This window comes from Glycine max, chromosome 16 (assembly GCF_000004515.6).
Source record: "Glycine max cultivar Williams 82 chromosome 16, Glycine_max_v4.0, whole genome shotgun sequence".
Classification (NCBI taxonomy): Eukaryota; Viridiplantae; Streptophyta; class Magnoliopsida; order Fabales; family Fabaceae; genus Glycine; species Glycine max.
In genome coordinates this window covers 2,177,056-2,196,533 of record NC_038252.2, presented here as the reverse complement: position 1 = coordinate 2,196,533, position 19,478 = coordinate 2,177,056, and the positions used below count along the sequence as shown (strand labels likewise).

General features: G+C 29.3%; 1 protein-coding gene and 1 long non-coding RNA gene across 2 annotated transcripts; both read right to left on the bottom strand.

Moving 5' to 3' along the window:
- Positions 1–1,993: 1,993 nt before the first annotated feature.
- LOC100779815 (pyridoxine/pyridoxamine 5'-phosphate oxidase 2) lies at positions 1,994–6,747 on the bottom strand. Its single transcript, XM_003548265.5, has 6 exons — positions 6,545–6,747; positions 6,355–6,462; positions 5,761–5,793; positions 5,581–5,676; positions 4,153–4,320; positions 1,994–4,070 (listed from the first exon to the last, which is right to left on the bottom strand). Exons 1-6 carry the CDS (start codon positions 6,626–6,628, stop codon positions 3,969–3,971), a joined length of 591 nt encoding a protein of 196 aa, XP_003548313.1. The 5' UTR covers positions 6,629–6,747; the 3' UTR covers positions 1,994–3,968.
- Positions 6,748–14,534: 7,787 nt separating this feature from the next.
- LOC100794170 (uncharacterized) lies at positions 14,535–16,930 on the bottom strand. Its single transcript, XR_005889119.1, has 3 exons — positions 16,183–16,930; positions 15,844–16,013; positions 14,535–15,756 (listed from the first exon to the last, which is right to left on the bottom strand). It is a non-coding gene; the product is annotated as an uncharacterized lncRNA (long non-coding RNA).
- Between the last annotated feature and the right edge of the window lie 2,548 nt (positions 16,931–19,478).

Here is a 19,478-nt window from a genome sequence, read left to right as displayed (position 1 = left end):
TCGGAATACAAAAAAATTGTGTGTTCCTTTCGCAATACCAACAACATTTTCATAAAATGTATTTTTTATAAAATAAAATAAAATAAAGGCTCACACGTGTGGTCATAGACGCACATTACAATGAACATTTCTTAATTAATAACTAATACTCTAAAAAAGAAGCTAAATTCTTCTTCAATGATAACTAATAGCTTACAAAGAGTAAGAATCGAATAACTGCTTACTTTTTAGAAAAAAGATTTCACGTCTGACTTGAAAATGATTCAACGCTTATTTTTTTCTTGAGTAATTTTTTGCAAATTAATTCCATGTAGTTTTCCATAAATACTAAAAAAACTCATTTATTAAACAATCAAATAAACTCGTTTATTAAACAATCAAATAAATTATTTAAGTAATAAAAAAATTAAAAATTAATTTAAATATATTATCAAACACACTCTATTATTATAATTTTCTCTCTTCATGTTATACTTCCTATGTCCTTATTATAAGGTTTAATTAACTAATTAACCAAAATTAAGAAAATACATTAATTTAGTTGAAGTGTTAAATTTGTCTTAAATTAATATTTCATTTGTCTTTGTTTATAAGACATGGTTTTGAAAATTTGTTCATCCTCTTTTATAAGACTTTATTTCAATTTCCTGGCACATTAGTTATATTTTACTAAAATATCTTGCATTGTTTTTTTTCTCTCTCTTATGGAGACCAGAGAAGATGAATAAGTTTTTAATAGAGTTAATGATAATTTTGAAAAAAATATTATAATTATAAAAAATTTAATGCTAATAAGTAAATTAACAATTATTTATTTAGTAAGAAAACATGTTTGATTTTCACTGGATGTAAAATTTTGTTGAATCAAATGGATTGGAACATTTATGATTGGAACATTTATGATGTCTGATCTAGGATTAAATATTAATGATTATTTAATCTAATGGGTGTAACTCAATTGATGACATATACCAAATTTGTGGGGGAAAAGAAAACCTAAGTTTGATCCCATAGAAGGGATGAAAAGAGTTTTTTTTTTTTTTTTCAAAACTATTCACGATGAACAAACTAATTAACAAACGTTGAGTTACTATTTTTGCTCCCTTTCATACCATTCTAGAGTTAACATGCCAAGGGATTTATATTAGATTGAATTTTTTTTCTTTGAAAGGGTATTAGATTGAATTTTTTTTTTGGAAAGGTATTACATTAAATCTTAAAAAATGATCAATTCACCCTTTTAATTTCAACCTTATAATAAGATGCGAAGGAAATAATATTCAAATAAATTTGCACGTTTTCCGTTTTGGCAATCAAAGTGAAGGTAAATCATAAATGTAATAACTTTTTTTATTATTACATTGTGATTTTTTTAATTACAAAATCATAAACTTAATAACGAGTGTCACTGAATTTTAGGCCTGAAATCAACAACTAAACATAAGAGACAGAAATTGAATCTATAACAATATATCTATAATTTATAACAAAATATAATAATGGAAATACTGTACACAATTTTATACATTTTTGTCCTCAGTAATTTTGCAACTCCTCACTCTATTTCAATTGTAATTGCAGTATGTGTAAAAAGTAAAATGATAAAATTGGGAAAATAATGTGTACACCAACAAATTTAAAACATAACGGCACGCTCATCTTTTTTGCTTTCTTTTTCTGTTTTTTTCTCTCACTCCTCCCTCCTCATGGTTAGTTTTACCTCAGAGTCTTGTTTTATGTTTTATTGTTGCATCTGATAATAGTAACACTTAAACTATCATTTTATATCTTTAACTTTTACATTTGTGTTTGTTTGACATCATTAAAGAAGGGGATTGTTAAATCAAAAGACAATTATGTCTTAAAGACAAATTAAGACTCTTAATTATTTTGATTAGATGCAAATAAATACAAACAATAAAAATTGTGCATGATATGCTATCAAATCATGATCTGTCTTTGTACGTCTAAAAATTTCCGGACGATGCACTAATGAGACGATCTAATATAACATTTAAGTAGTGTCCTTAATTTTTACAGATTATGCACTCATAACAAAAAGAATATGCCCTTTAATATATAATCTTCATCTCTAAGTATTTGTTGTCTCTCAACGGATGGATTCTCCACTCTGTTTTTTGTAGGATATTTTTGAGTCCGTTGGAACATTTAATGTTTGCATTAAATGAATGTCCATTTTTCATGCAAAGTCCATTCTCATAGGATAATGTGTTCTGTACTTCAGCAGGAAAGTCACTTCTTTCATTATAGCATGTTTGCAACAGCAAAGCGTGCCTTGTGATAGGCATGTGTGCCCTCTATTTTCAAGCCTGAGTTTCACCTATAATTTTACAGTGGTGCAGCAGAAGGGCACCTTCTTCTGGCAAGCTCATGTTTCTTGGATAAGAGGAATAGTTTATGGTGCCATGATTGTGTATCCAAAGACAGGAGTACCATACCCATTAAGTTTCCCTATCAGGAGCACATAATTATACTAGGTAACTTGGTACCAGCTCCCTTTGGTTTTGAGTTTAGAGCATTACTTATTAATAATAAGTTTTTCATATAATGCTTTTGTTTGTGGGTTGATTTGCATTATAGCAGGGGAATATTGGCTGCAGGATCTCCAACAAGTTGAGAATGCCACTATAGCAAGTGGAGGACCTCCTCCTGTAGCAGATGCATATACCATTACCGATCATCCAGGACCCAACTACAACTGCTCCACTAATGGTATTTGAGATAACAAAAGATAACTAACAAAGTAATTGTGATAAATCTTTCTGCATTCCTTTTTCTCTGACTTTGTTAATGGTGCCCCAAATAACATTCCACGACACACAGTCATTGAATGGTACTAGAACAAAGGTCCTTAAATATAGTAGCAGGGTACAAGTCATTCTGCAACCGAAAACCACCCAATGCACTTCCATGGCTATAGCTTTTATGTGGTAGGGTATGGCACAGGAAACTATAGCCCATGAACTGCAAAATTCAATTTAGTGGTTCCTCCATACATGAACACAATTGGAGTTCCATCGGCTGGATGGGCAGCAATTTGCTTTGTTTCTGATAATCCAGGTAGAGACCCTAGTGCTGTATTTAATTTCTCTATTGTTTTATTGCAACTGCAAGGAATTATTGATTTCTCTCTCTCCCTCTTTATCAATTGAATAATAGATTTATTCTATTACTATCAACATAACATGAAATGTTTTTGCAGGGGTGTGGTATATGCACTGCCGCCTTGACATACACAAGTCATGGGGACTAGGAATGGTATTTATAGTGAATAATGGAAAAGGAGAGCTGGAATCCTTACCACATCCTCCACCAGACCTGCCACAATGTTAAGACTGCCAACGGATCACAGTAGATCATAACAAATAGACCTAGCAGATGATTTTGAGACCTTCCAGTTCAAGTGTTCTTTAGCTCCATGTTTGTTACTGTAAAATGAAGCATTGGCATTTCTTTTAAAAACTATGGATGTAAAAAGCCAAAAGACTATAGCATGTTTGGTAAAGATTAAATTTGGAGAAATAATCGGATATTTTTCAAAATTTCTATTCGAAAGCTGACAAAAATAAGCAACTATTTCTCTATAGTTTCATTTATATCTGCTAATCCATCAGTATTCTGAAATTAACTAAAATATATAATATTAATGGAAATGAAATTGATAAAAAGTGACTCCAGTTCTCTCCCAGGTTCCACCTCTATACAAATTCCCAGTGAGGTGTCCAGATAGATAAGTTGCTTTACACGAGGCTATATCACATCCAATCTTACTCGGTTTATATTGAAGAAGCACAACCCTCAAGGGGAAGCACAAAAACTAATCTAGTAACCATTACAAAATGAATATCTAAAACATTTTAAGTCATAGTCAATCCTCTAATATACTTTTATAACATGCAATTTATTGTTTACAGTGATATCTGAACATGGCACTGACAGAGAGCAGATTATGGGTTGACCCTCTCCACAATCCAGCTTTTCTTTGCTGCATCACTCACACTTGATTTGAAAGTTAGCCTCTGGTTACTCTTCAGATTCAAGTAATCAACCTGTAAATGGTTGAAACCAAATGGAATGTGTAGATGCAAAAAGGAAAATATTTATGTTATAGACCATGAGAGATATTCCTACCTGATTTGGCTCTAGGATTAGTAGACAAAAAGCATCAACTGGACCTATAGAAGGATCTAATGATATTTCTGGCAGTGCTTGCTCATTTAGACAGGGAAGTCCAGGGTTGGGCAACAAATATTGCAATCTTGATCTCAATGAACTGGCAAACCAGGATTTTTCTCTTTGCTGCATTATGAATTGATAAGATTATAGCAATTGACAGCATTTAAAATTGAAAATAAGAAAGCTTTGTTATATAACCTGCAAAAACATTTACGTTGGAATGATGTAAACCAAAACGGGCTCATTTAAGGGCATGCTTGAGGAAGTTGTGAGTTTACAGTTTTTGGTTTTCAAATGTAAATTTAAAAATAAAATGTTTGACACTTTGGCTAAAATAAGCTAAATAGGTTTTTAACTCAATTTTGAAATACTTTTAGCTCAATATTTAAAATACAATAAAAAGTAGTTTTGGTTTAATGTTTTCAGTTGTAAAAACAAATTATTCACTTTCACCATCTCTTCCAAAAGACTCACATACTACCGCTAGTCTGTCACCACCCACCATTATCATTACTACCACCACACCATCACCATCACTGTTGCCGCCACCTCCCCCAAAGTGCTGCAATAGTTGACTGGTTGGGAAATCGATGAAATATAAACTATAAAGAATTATGTTTGAGAGGGAGAGAGACGGAGAGAGGTGAGTGAATGAGGAAGTGGGAGTGATTTGCAAGATTGAAGTTTTTAAAATTTACAAAACTTAAAACTTACAACCAAACTGAAAAAGGCCCAAGTGTTTTGCTTTACTTCTCCTGATTTGATGAGGGAGAATAAAGGTTTCTTGATTTTGCACGGTGCACGTGCATACAAATAATGTAAAACCCCAAGTTCCACTATGGTAGCAAATGTGCCATCTTGTCCATAAGGATGCAAGCTAAAACTCCTAAGTAGCTTTAAGCAGTTTTAGACTTTTGGTTATGTAGCAGGTCTGTTTGAGTTACTTAGTCTGTTAAGTTATATGTGATTTCTCATATGCCTAATATACTTCTGAGGAAAATCAGAAGTGGTTGGTCATATGATACGTTCAATTCCTTTAGCTAGTTATCTTTAGCTCGTCTTATCCTGAAGTCACTAGAGATGGTTCAAATTGCTTTTACAGAACAGGTCAACATTGTTATCTCCCTTAGTTTAAAGCACAACGCATTATCATCTATCACGGTGTGTGCATTGTACTTCTCTCAGTCAGTAAAAGAAGCAAATGGCTGTAAAGAGCACAATTGCTTTACCTGGACTATTTTTCTTTTTCCACATCACAAAATATGCATAAAAAATTAAAAACACGTGCAACAGTTATACAGAATGTTCAAACCACACTCGATCAAACAAATGGTAAAAGGAATAACAGACAATTTCATCTTAACTGAAAATCTCCAATCAAACCTGAAGTTTTAGCGGATCAGGATTCAAACCATCAATGATATCTACATCCCCATTTATCCGAAATTGCTCCCAGGAATCTGTGAAATACCAACATATCTAACCGAAAGAACTGAACTTAGTCTCAAAATCTACGCCCGATCACAAAATTTTATTAAAAAAAGTACCTCATGGAATAATTACCTCGGCAGAGGAGCAAAGCTTGAGCTCTTCAATCTACACTATGAGTAAGACAATCAAGACATTTAATTAAGTAACTTTTCAATGAAAATTTCAAACATGGCAACAAGTATGTGCCTCTATAGTCGAATAGAATTGAATTTAATGTAATTGATTTGAACCATTGAATTTGAAGGTAATTGGAATGCATGTCAAAACTGTAAATTAATCTCAAAACAGAATTTAACTTAAAACGTGTACACAATTCGAGTACTTGATTCCTAATGTAAAAAAAAAAATTAAAACGCCCATAGATAACATAACTTATTCCAAAAAAAAAAATCATCATATAAGTTAACAAATCAAGAGTAAATAGTCTACGCACAAAAAATGTAAATAAGTTTTACCCAGTATGTATATAAATTTGTTAACTTTTACGATAAACACCTCAAAAGTCATACCCAGTATTAGTTGGTTGATAGTATAAAACTAACTTTTTTTACATTTACACTTTTACGCTAACAATGCATACTCATAATAATATTATGAGCCACAGTCCAATTCCCAGCAGTGTAATAACAAAAAAAATGAGAAAAACTGATCGAAAATAAGAAGAACCTTGGGAGTGCGGGCATGGGTGTTAATTTGGATGTTATCAGTGTTGTCTTGGAATCCTCGGAAGACGACAGTGCGGTTGGAAGGTGTTCCGTTGGTTCCTAGGGTTGCCTGTCCGAAACACAAATAAAAGGATAAAAATGCATAAATTATAAAAAAAAGAAAAAAAAAAAAGATTGGTTGATTGACATACGAGCTGCATGAAAGAAGAGTGCTTGAGGTGAGCGTTGGATTCCAGAGCGTTGAGAAGAAGCTGCTTCCACGCCAAGCTCCCCATTACTTTGTTTCGAGGCAAATAGGATCACATGGACTGTAAAAACTTTCTTTTAGTTATTTAACGCATCTAAATACTCGCAATAACAACAATCCCAGATTATTAATTAAATTCAAACAACTTGAATTAATCCATAAGCTTGATGGTCTTTTTTTATATAAGAGTTGATAAATAAAAAATTACAAATATAAATGTTTATATTCTTTTTTTTATTTTTTTTATTAAATTTATTTTGGTGAAATTATAATCTTTTTTAATTAATTTTAAAGTGTCATAAAAACTTTATTTATATATCATTCTAATTTTTTTAATTAATATCTTTTTTATATCATGCATTCTACTATTAATCTATATTTTATAATTTATTACATCTTAAAATTAAATATTTCCATCCGAGTTTAAAATAAAATAAATTAACATACACTTAAATAAATGTCATATTTATATTTTGTTGAGTAATAGTTAAAATATCTAAAATTATAATATTTAAATCAAAAAATAATGTGAATAGGGTAATTGTTAAAATAAATATTGGAAGAAGGCCAGGGAGGCAATGAGAGAATGGAACGAAGGCTACGAATTAGAATTAGAAAAATTGGAGATTAAATTGTCCTTTTAAAAAATATCAAATTTATAAAAAAAAATCTCACACTTTAATTGCAAAAAAAGAAAATCAAGTCTTCGAAAAAAAAGAAAATAAAAAAAAAGATATAATGGTCTTAGACTAAATTATAATTTTAGTTTTTTAATAATTTAAATTTGTGATTTGGGTCCTTTTATTTCTAAATTAAAATATTTAGTTCCCCTAATTTTTAGAATAAGTAATTTTGATTTTTTCATTAGTTGGTCGTTAATTAATCATTCAAAGTCCGAAGTTGACTTTGATGTGTTATATTAATGCTAACATCAAATTTATGTAAGCTGTTTACATGACACTTATGTAAAAAAAGATTAAATGAAATGAGAAATAAAAAATATTTTATTAAAAATTGAATTCATGATCTTTAATTCGGTTACGTTCAATAAGACATTTTAGTTAGTTTTTAACTTTTTTCACTAGCTAAAAAAGTTTGTTTTATTGTTAGGTAAATAAGTTTTTAACTTCTAGCGTTTTTTAGTAGCTTCTAGAGTTTTTTAAAATACTACTTGAAGTAAAGTTCTTTAAAATAGCAGCTTCTAGGTTTTTATGTCTTGTTCTTTTTTATCCTTAAAATATGTATTCAAATTCCTTATAAATGTTATTTTATATTTTTCAACTACTTCAATAACTAATTTTATCAAATATTTGTATTTTAATGAACTAGTTTTTCAACTATTTTTGCCTACCATAGACTTCATATACAAGATAATAAATCACTAGCATACTTACTTTGTTTAATTAAATACTTAAATACATTAACAAAATAGTAACTCTTTATTAATGATACATAGAAAATAATGTTAATGTAGCTAATTAAACAAAATAAGTGTCTTAATAGTTTATTTTTTTGTCTATGAATAAAGGATCATGAATTTAATTACTATCAAAATTATTCTTATTTTTTATTTTATTTGATTTTTTTCTACATAGGTATCATGTCAATCGTCTACATAAGTCTTACACCAACATCAATATTTCACATCAATGTTAATGTTTGACTTTCATAACAAAATTGCTTATTTTGAAAAATAGAAGATTAAATATCTTAATTTAGAAATAAAAGAACGAAAATTATGAATTTAAAATTATAGAGAAATTAAAATTGTAATTTATCCTTTATTTTATTAACTAGAAGAAAAGGAAAACGCAACTCTTAAATACTGATTCATACGATGTTGTTAACGAAATACTAAAAGATAGGCCCAGACAAGCACACTCAATGCAGAGCCTGCGAATCAAAAAAGGAATTCATGGACTGGGCCCAGTTATGTTGGAAAATCAGGAAAACACTACAAGGACAATTGCTTCCTGGACATAATTCAATGATGGTATAGCGTGACAAGTTTTGGTATTTTCTTTTGACAAGTCTCTAACAGTAGCTAACACTTTTTTTATCCTTGCTTGATGGAACTCTCCTGCACCATGGGATGATGGAATAACAAAGATTTCTTATATTATAGGCACTTTAATCGTTTAAATGTCAGGAGGGTGCAGTGATGAAGCATATGATTTGATTCATTTGAACTTTTTGAATCATGTCACAAGGTATAGATATTCCTCCTTCTTATTTTTGCATGTTTTAGATCAAACTTAATTTATTTTAATGTTTCCCTTAAATTAAATAATTTTTGGATCCATTCCAGCACACCAAAAATAATACAGTCCTGCACAGGCAAATTTAATTAATACCTGATACGGTTCTGTTGCAATTTGCAAATGGTCCAAAGTCACATGCATATTTAGAAAATCACGCAGCTTAAATTATTTTATATTTTTTAATCGCACATGGACGTAGACTCATTTAGCATGAATCATTGTGACACTGTTAGTTATCTCTTCTATGATGAATAAATTAAGTTAAAAGAATTTAAAAGATAAATTGATAATTTATTTCATTTTATTACATTCTATTTTATTAATCGTTATATATATTTAAATTTAACCTCGAGTTGACACTTATGGGTGCATTTGGACAAGAGTTTATTTACAGCTTATTTTTCTAAATTATTTAAATATAGTATCATCAACTTTACATGGTTTTCTGTGGCATATACTCTCTAGCAGGATCAAACTTGGTTGCATTATACATCAATTTATTTAATTTTTTTCAAATGAAAATATTTGTCCATATGCATGATGATAACATTGGTATTAATCTGGTCCGTCTATGACTTTTTTCATTTTTCTTTTTAATTTAGGTCTTTGTCCTAAGTATGTTGGATTCTAATTTATGTATGCAATTAATTATATACCATGTGCTGGAGGTCATTAGCAACAAACGACCCCTTTAATTAGTTAAGTTGACCACCACCAACCAATTTTGTCTTACATACGTTAGAGTCAAATTTGTGGACTTAATAATTAACGGCGTGGTTGGAATGTTGAAAGCAGAAATTTCATTTTTAAATAAATTTAAAAACTATATATTAATGACTTATTTAAATATGAAATATAAAAAAATAGGCTAAACTATTCGCATGCTCCCTTAATTTTATTTGTTTTAATTTTTTTTTTTGGTCGGCTATTTGTTTTAATTTAGTCCTTTATTTATTAAAAGCTGTAAAATAATCGTTTGGATAATCATTTTATAGCACGATAGTCTTTTTCGAAAAATTATTTGTGAAACACAATATTTTTTGGCTTAAATATGATTAAGATTTCTGAACCTATGTCATTAATTTCACGTAGCAAACAAGCCCTTCTTTCACATAACTGCCCAAAAAGTCCTAACTGCGCATTCTTCCTTGAAAGATCTCGGAGAATTTGGAAGTTGTCTTCGCCCCTCTTCAATAAGGGAAAAGAGACTGGTTTTGAATGATGATGATGATGGTGGTGCAGTGAGCTTCTGCTATTGGCTAGTTATGAATGTGTTAACACAGAAAAAAAAATTGAAATGAAATGAAAATTCTGAATTAAAATAAAATATAAATATAAATTTTATTTTATTTTACTGTTCATTTTTCCTTCTTTAGGCTCTTTCTTCTGCAAATGAACGGAGTCAAAGGTGTGTGATGTGCATAACTGGTCGGAGATTTCGGTGCGAGTTATTGTCACGTGGTACTACAGCAGGGGAAATTGTATTCCTCTGGTTATGTTATATTTACACATACGTTGTGGTGTAGATATGGGGTAACATGTGTGTAGGTTTTTATATTTTCTGCTTCATCTGTGTATATAGATTTGGGTATTTTTTAAAAGAAATTTTAATGAATTTTTTTTGCTGACCTCAAAAAAATTTATATAAAATCATTTTTTGTCATCTTTATTGGTAGTTCATGTCTGTTTGTGATTATTCTTTCATTTTTTTTCGTTCATTTTTTTATATCTCTTTTTCTTTCTCTCTCACTCTGATCTCTTCTAGTCTTCTACACCTCTCTTCCTCTCATTTTCCTCTTCCTCTTATTTTATTCTTAAAAGTCTTTTTCTATTATAATTTATTGTTATCGTCAAATAATTGCATTTATATTTAAACAATTTATTATTTTTTAATCATTATAATATTAGTATTAAGTATCTATTACCTTTGTCAATGATTAATTTTCACTAATAAATTTGTCTATAGTTACAATTAGTGTGATATTTTCTTTTAATTATATTTTTTAATCTATAAAACTTAAATTCAAAATCTTATTTAAAAAATTCAAACTCAATATCACTCATATCAATATCAGATAATTTTTCTTTATATTAATTTCATTATATTTATTTAGGAATTATGAACTATTCATTATTAATATTTGCAAATGGGACAAACTTACACTAACATTATGGTCTTATGGGCTAGTTTATTTATGTTTAAAAAATTACTTTTTAAAACAAAATAAGTAGCTTTATAATTTTTTGATGTTTTTGTTTAAACTGCATATACTTAATAAAAATAAGCAGTTTTTTTTTTTGTTTTTTAAAGAAACAAATCTTAACTACTTCTTAAATAGGCGCTTATAAAAAAACATTTTTTTAAATTACTTTCTTTTTAATATTTAAACAAACTAGCCTTATATAAGGAACCGTCAACTTAAGCTTTGAGACACAACAATAATTATTCTCTCTTTCTATCACTATCCTTTGTATAATATTTCTCATTAGTCAGTGTTTTAAGATTTATTTGAATAAATTTCTTCATAATTACATATAAATTTATAGGAGAAGAATATAAGAAAAAAATAAACTTCTCATAAGTCAAAATTTTGCTTATATCATAAGTTAAAAATATCTTTAAGAAAAGTTAATAATTTTTTTACAAATTAATTTATACATAAACTAATTTAAACTTATAAAAAAAACTCATTTTATTTTGTCTTCTAAAAAAAATACTTGCAGAGAAAATTTTCAAACATGTTAAGATAGTCCACAATATCAACTGTTTGCTACGTTGAGTGTGGACAATGGTAATTTCTTATACTTTCCAAGAAGCTAATTGGTGCATGAGCACCTTTCTCACTTAGGTCATGATGACTCCTTCAAATTTCACGTGTGCAAGTTCTCTCCTCCTTTCTTCTTATTCAACCTTCATTTGAGGGATGATGTAGCAAATTAAGGTTGCAATTACAGAATTACTGAAAGAGACTTATAAAAATATCTAAATCAAAAGTAAACATTTATGTTACAATTTAGTGTGTTAATCCGTTTTGATAATTGAAAAGAAAAAAAAACAACTATGTAAGATTCAAAGTCAAAAACAAATTTCAAAGCTATACACCTGATTTGTGTCATTGGTTTAGTCAATATTTTCGGATGGAGGGCTTTTATACACGGGTGATAACAACTTATGAAATAAAGTAATTAAATATATACTACTTTCTCTTTGGTTTTTATATTTGTCGTTTCTGGAGAAAAAATATTTTTACATAGAAGTTTTTTTTTGTTTTTTTAATTTAAGTTTGTAATATATCAATTAATACTACTTTTCAACTTAATGGGTGTATTTAGAAGATTTTATTTATGATTTATTTAGATTTATATTATGACTTAATTACTTATATAAATATTTGGGAGGGAGGTTTATAAAATGTTCATATAAAAATAGTTTAACCTGATTTTCTCTTCAATTATAAAATTAACTTACATATACACGTAAGTGCTTACAAGATGAGAACTTAATAAATACCACTGAATTAAGTTATTTAACCCAATACACTCGTTATATATATTTTTTTCAATTATATTCTTATCTTAATTAATGATACTCTTAGTTATATATAATTTTTAATTCTAGAATAACATTAATTATGCCGGCAGAGGGAAATGTTGGAAAAATAAATAAGAGAAATATCAATTAATAAGAGAGATAAATAATATAATAAAATTCAATTTTTTTTATAGATAAAACAAATCAAAATATCAATAACATTTATAAACGTCATAAAACTAGAGAAGGGAACAAATAAGTAACGGAACCGGCTTCTTGCATTGCATGCATGAATGCATATACTGCATTTATCAATAAATTAACTTAATTTGAGGAGGGATTCAGTTTATGATAAACCTTTATATATGTAGTTTCTTAGGTTTTTTTTTAATATATTTTTCTAATTAGATTTGAAGTTTCACCTAATTAACTCTTGCAATAAAAATTTATATTAAAATTCAATATAGATTATTGAGATAAAATTTTAATTTTAATTATAATTAGAAAACAGCATAAAAAATACCTAAAAAACTGTATTTAAGTTTTATTCTTTAATTTATACGTGAGTTATCTTCCTCTTATATTATGCAAAAAAAATTTACTAGATAATTTTATCTAAAAATCCATAGTTGATTTAAGAGTTTTTATAACACAAATGATATTTTAAAAAAATTAAAATCAACTTAAAGTATTCAAAACCTTATTCATGTACATCACATATAATTAACATAGTGTATGCTTTAGAAATATGTGAAAATACAAATCAATATTTAATCTTATTCTTATTATTATTATTATTATTGTTATTTTCAATATATATATATATATATATAGAAAATGCTATTAACACAGGAAAAAAGGTTAGGAGACAATGTTTTTCCACGAATGGAAGATTATTTCTGAATAATATTCTTACTTATAGTGACATAACTGGTCATGATCATGACTTAGGCTGATACTAAACGGTAATTATTCATATAATGATCATAATGTAAATAAGTGATTCTTGTGTACTTACCACTTATTTGAGTACACGATAAATTTAATTTGCAGACTGGATTTTATAAAAAGAAAGCTACTATGACGATAATGTATAATAAAATTCAAAACTTAAAAAAATGTAATTGACCATTAATTTTAATTTGACTAAACCTAATTAAAGAGGAAAGCTAGTTTGATGATGCTGCGTGCGTGCGATAAGACTCAATACGTAAAATATGTAGCCGACTATACCGTGAAACGCATGCTCAATTTATTGTGCCACAAGGTCAAGAATATATTTTTATAATTTCATGTAGTGATGTAACTGTTCTATACTATTGGAACGTAACACACTCAATCGTCATGTTTAATAAGTAAATGTAATTTTTAAACATGACTTTGAACCTACTTTTGTATGCATATTGAACAGTTTTCAACCCCACAGTCCACACTTTGTACCCATTGGACCTGCATTAAAGGTACATTGCATAGACTAAACTCTTGTTTCTTTAAATTAAATTAATTAAGATAAAAACAAAACCATCTGTTTTAATTTGAAGAAGGCGGCATTTAACACGGACCCGGACCAAAGTGGTACATGCATGATAACTTATTAGTTTAACCAGATTGTTGGATATAATATATATCTTTTAAGATCAATAGTCAAGATGAGACTGAGTATTGTGTAGGTTGATCACTTTTTGATGTAGCCAGTTAAGTATGCAAATATGTGTTTATTGTTGTTTAATACTCACATAAAAAGGAGGGAAAAAAAACGATCGTGCTAACATGTTAATTAAAATATAACTTGGAGTAACAGAATAAAAAGATCAAAAGTAAAGAAGATAAGAGTTTAAGGAGAATAAGAATTGTGTGTATTATTTTTAAGAGTAATAGCCTATATATACTATAAATACAAATTAAAAAGATATGAGAATATTCATAACAAATTTAGGTTAGTTTGCTACGTAACCAACTTGTATAATCTTTCGCCGAGATAGGACTTAAAGATGTTAAAGAGGATTGAACTAAATTTATTTATTTAATTAATCTAATCGGGTTAGGTTAAGTTGAATGATTTAACCTATAAATTCACATAATTCATTATTAGAGTAGGGTTGGATTAAAATTCTTAACCCATTAATAAAACAAGTTGAATCTACTAAAGGGATAAAACTCATTAGTTGATTAAATTCATTATAATATGAATGACTTCAATTTCTATGAATAAACAAAAAATCAATCTAACTCAATTTATTTTTTAACAGGTTAAAAGTCAATTAGGTTTGTGCTTCACAGTCTACTCGAAAGCTTGAACCCATCGAATAACCAATCTTCGATGGCATCACCCACTAGTTGAACTCTCAAGCCCACCATTCCCACCAAACCAAAACACGCATCAAGAACCCAAGTCATGCAACACAGCAAGTAAAGTTGTGAACATGGACCAATGATCGAGAAAAGAAAACATGCATGCTTAGTCTTGAAAAAAAAAATGGCCACCAATGGCCTCCACGTATCCATTCACTACAACATTTATGGCCTACGGCAACACATTTCCTGGAGAGAAAAAAAACCATTGCATTAGGTAATAATAAGCAACGGGTTTTTCAGATGTTGTCATTGGCAGAAAAAATATTTATTATTTTAGACAACATTTTAAGATTGTTTTCTATATGAAATAGGCAACCTTTTTTGCCTTTTTTATTTTTATAAAACAGTTGTAAAGTTGTAAAATCATGGTATAATAAAATGTAAAAATTGTTCTATTATGCAACAAAAATTAGATTGCGTGATAATTTTTTATTTTTTATTTTTGCCCTCCAGTATGATATTTGGCCAAAACCATTTGAGTTCTGAGGCAGCTTTCAGTTCTCACGCAGCGCAGCACCGCACTCCGTCACGCACTGTACCACGACGCGGCGTCAATGATGTCGCACTCTGTCACGCACTGAACTCCATCGCGCCATTACGATGCTATGCGCTCCGTCACGCGTTAGTTTCTTTCTTCCTTAATCGCTTTTGCGCAGCTATTCTCTTCTGTGCCTTAGTCTCTTACCGCACTCTCACAGAACCCCAACGCTGAGGTAAGCTTTTGTCTCTGTATTTAGCTATTATGCTTTGAATTTTGTTTCTGTATTTCACGTTAGTTGCATGAAGAAACCCCATTGGACCAAACACAATCTTTGGCTCTGAAGTTCCTGAAAGAAGCAGTGAATGGTGCTTGGTTCCATTCAGTCTTCACTAGCCCTCCTCTCCTTTGCCCAATCATCAACGTTCCATTTACTTGTATATAGCTTCATAGATTGGTTCTTTGGATATTCCACACCCACACCCTCCAACTTCTTGAACTCCCTTATTGGTCTTCCATCAACATAGAATCTGAAAAGTAAAAGAATCCATGCATTGAGTATTGAATATTGAATATTCCAATGCAAGGTTGTATTATTCTGGAGATTATGAACTTACACAACAAGTGCAGGATTCCAGAGAAAGGAATAGGTGCGGAAATCTGTAGTTGGGTCTGTTACCTTTTTCTTGTGTGTGTACAGATTAGTATGAACTGTATCAGGATCACCATTCAGATTTCCTAGGAACTCAAAGTCTAACTCATCCCAAAATGATCCTTTTGAACGTAACTGCATCATTTAGAAAATTATACATTAGAAATAGATAGAATCAAGCTAAATAAAGTCATAAACATGCAATAGGAGTATGAGTCAGTGTGTGATTTGTGTCATGTGGGTTAAGCAAGTCATTAGTGACCAATGTGTGAGTTTTATTTTTGAAATCTGATTGGGTACGTACATGGCACTCTTGCAGTAACAGAAAGGCAATTGAATTTTGGGGCTGGTTATGGTGTCAAGTTTTTGTATGTATTTGGGTTTTTTTTTTTGTTTATTTGGGTTTAAACGGGATTGGGAATGATTTGAGGTATTTATTTGTGACTCTCTACCTAGGAAGTGGGGACCAAGCTTCTTAGATGAGAATATCATATCGTGGTGAAAGTGTTTTGCAGTTTGGGGATACTAAAACATTTTTTCTATTTGACAAAAGGATGTTTTGTGTGAGATGCTGTGTGTGTGGGACCAAGTGTCTAGGTGAATGGTATATTAAAATGGCTTGTGGGCAGGTTTTTTTTTTTTTTTTTGTGTTGGGTTAGTGGGGGGTAGCGTGTTTTTGCTGTGCTGCTTACTATTTATCACTTTGAAAACTTAGAATTCTTATCTTCACACAAAGTGCTAGTGCGTTGGGCCTGCCTCTTCCCTCATCTTCCGTTCACTTTGTGGGTCAATGTCTTCACTCTTCTCCTTTTTCTTCTCTCTTTTTTACTAATGGATGCTTATTGCTTAGCTCAAATGGACAACTTAGATAATGTTTGTTAAAACTTAAAATCATGGCTGAGTTATTTTAAATCATGGCCATGATGAAAACGAACAAATCTCTTTCTCGTACCAAACTGAGATAATTTCAACCCCATCCACCTGCATTTTTTATACCTAACATTGAAACATTCACTGTCCATAATCATGATCCACAGTCTTGGATAATTTATAGCCGGAATGTCTCCATAAACTGCATTTAATTCAGCATAAGGGCTCGGATGATCAGATAGAAAAATTAAAATTATGGTCTGCCATTCTTCAATTGAGATAATCAATATAGTATACTATCAAATAGCAACATATAGCAGGGAGTAATTGTTTTCTTAATAAGCAAATATATATATATATATATATATATATATTTGTTTAAAACATTTTGTTTCTCTGTTCAAGTTAGGATACTTATTAGTATGTTATTTTGAACTTGTTTGAGAAAATCTAAAGAAGAGAAACTTATATTTATGAGGTTAGACAGTGGATTTGGAACCTCATTATTTTTTTCCTTTGATTTGAATTTATGATATTGTGGTTGAGTTTTTTAATAGATTCTACTTTGTCTACTATTTTTTAACAATAAATATATGTGTTTACAATTATTTAATGTTATATATTATTTTTAACTTTCTATAATTTCTTTATTATTTTAGTGAAATTCTTGTCCCAATTGATAAACAAATGAATGATTGTTTCTATTCATTACGTTTTAGATTATCTTTTTCTGTACATGTTGCCCCTTTTAGTTGTAAGAATATATTTTATACATAGGATGATTCTCACGTGGACTGCAATACATTTATTTTTATATATATCTTATTTGTCTTGTGTTTGCTATGCTATATACAATACTCTTGAAAAGTCTATAAAGCTTAAGATTGCCTGTGTTGTGGCATGCTATGTTAGTTCATTAATATGGACTATGGAGAATGCTATCACTTTTTGTGCTTTTGTTTAAACTTTTTTATTAATAAAATTCATTATTTATTGATCTCCTTTTTTCTTTAGATGGATGTTGCTGGTAACCAATGAAGATCAAAACTTGGAATCAAGTAGAAGATAAAGAATATTGTTTGTATGGTGATTATTCTTAAGTAACTTTTGATGTTTAATCTCTTTTTGGTATTATTATCTTAATAGTTGGCTAAGAATTATTATTGACATTATGTTTGGGAAATACATTAGAGACCCAATTAATTGCTTTCATTATCATGACTTTTAGTTTATCACAAACTAATTTTGGTGATCAAGTTATTAATGATATGGGGGCACTATCTTTTTTTTTTTCCTTCACTAGTGTGGATACAAAGTTATATTTTTATATTGAATATTTGTTAATTAAAAAAGAATATTCGTAAGTCCAAAATTATTGTCTTAATTATAAGAAAAAAATGTAGTATATTCGTAATTCAAAAAATATTATTCCATTTAAAAAATTATATTTAAGCTTAATTATAATAATTATATAACCAAAAACAATGTTTTAAGTTTGTTTCCTTTTGATGATACAGTAAAAAATTGTTCTTTATTTTATTTAATACAATGGTTTTTATGTGATGCGTTTTATTATTACATTGATAAACCGTTAATGTGGATAGTTTTATAAACCGTTTTTTTATTTCATTTTATACAATGATTTTTATGTGTTGCATTTTCTTACTAAGGTGATAAACTATTCTCATAAATAGTTTTATAAGCTAGCTGTTCTCTTAGCCATACCAAGGGTAACAGTTTTATTGTCATAGTTGTCTTTATGAAAAAGACCACTCTCTTAGGAATGGGCAACGCCTTAGATACCATGTTTTTAAAACCGTTCTTGTAGATAGAGAGAACGGTTTTTGTGTAATGGGCAACACTTTGTATGTGTTTTCGTAGAGGAAAAATGTTGAAGTGATTTTTGCTGCAGCTTAATTAGCTTCCTTCAGACTTGGATTGTTTTTGGGTCGCTATTGAACCTACTCTAGCTAGGCTCGTATCAGTCGTCTAGAAATGCCTTATTTAATTTAGCTGTCAAATATTTTTAGTGCCAACAACAACACAAATTAATATTCAATTCAAGCCTTTACTTATGAAAGCAAAACTCCTTATTACTACTTAGACCAATAAACATTGATATTTTCATCAATAACTATGTCATCACTTGTATTTTTTTTTTTTTAAATACTGCACACATATTAATAAATCAAACATAAATAATTTTCTAGAGCTTTCTTCTTTTAAATATTTTCAGGTGACGCACATGCGAGTAATGATATTATCTATCCTTTTTTATATATATAAGAAACGTTTGTAATCTATGTTTACAAGCTTTTACCTTTGGTGATAGTGAGAGTTGTAGTAAACCAAAACTAGTTAATTACGATGCTCTCCTGATTGAAGCTACTGGAAGAAAAATGCTGAGAATATAGTATATAGTTTTAGCTTAGATGAAATTAAGGACCGTCGTTTCTGTGGTGGGGTGGTTTTGTAATTAAGTATAGTACATTTTATGTTTTGTACCCCATTTTTTAATAAACTTGATCAATACTTGTGTCAAGTTTGGTTTCTTCAATGATATATATTTAGCTTATAAAAAAAACAAGTTTAGACGAAAGGACATAATGCATAATACCACCTTGACTTCTAAATAAGCTTAGCTAACTACACTGATATTGTCCAGGACTCCAAGTTATGACTTATGAGAGTGCCAATCAAGGCAGAAAATTGTATCTTCAATATGTATGT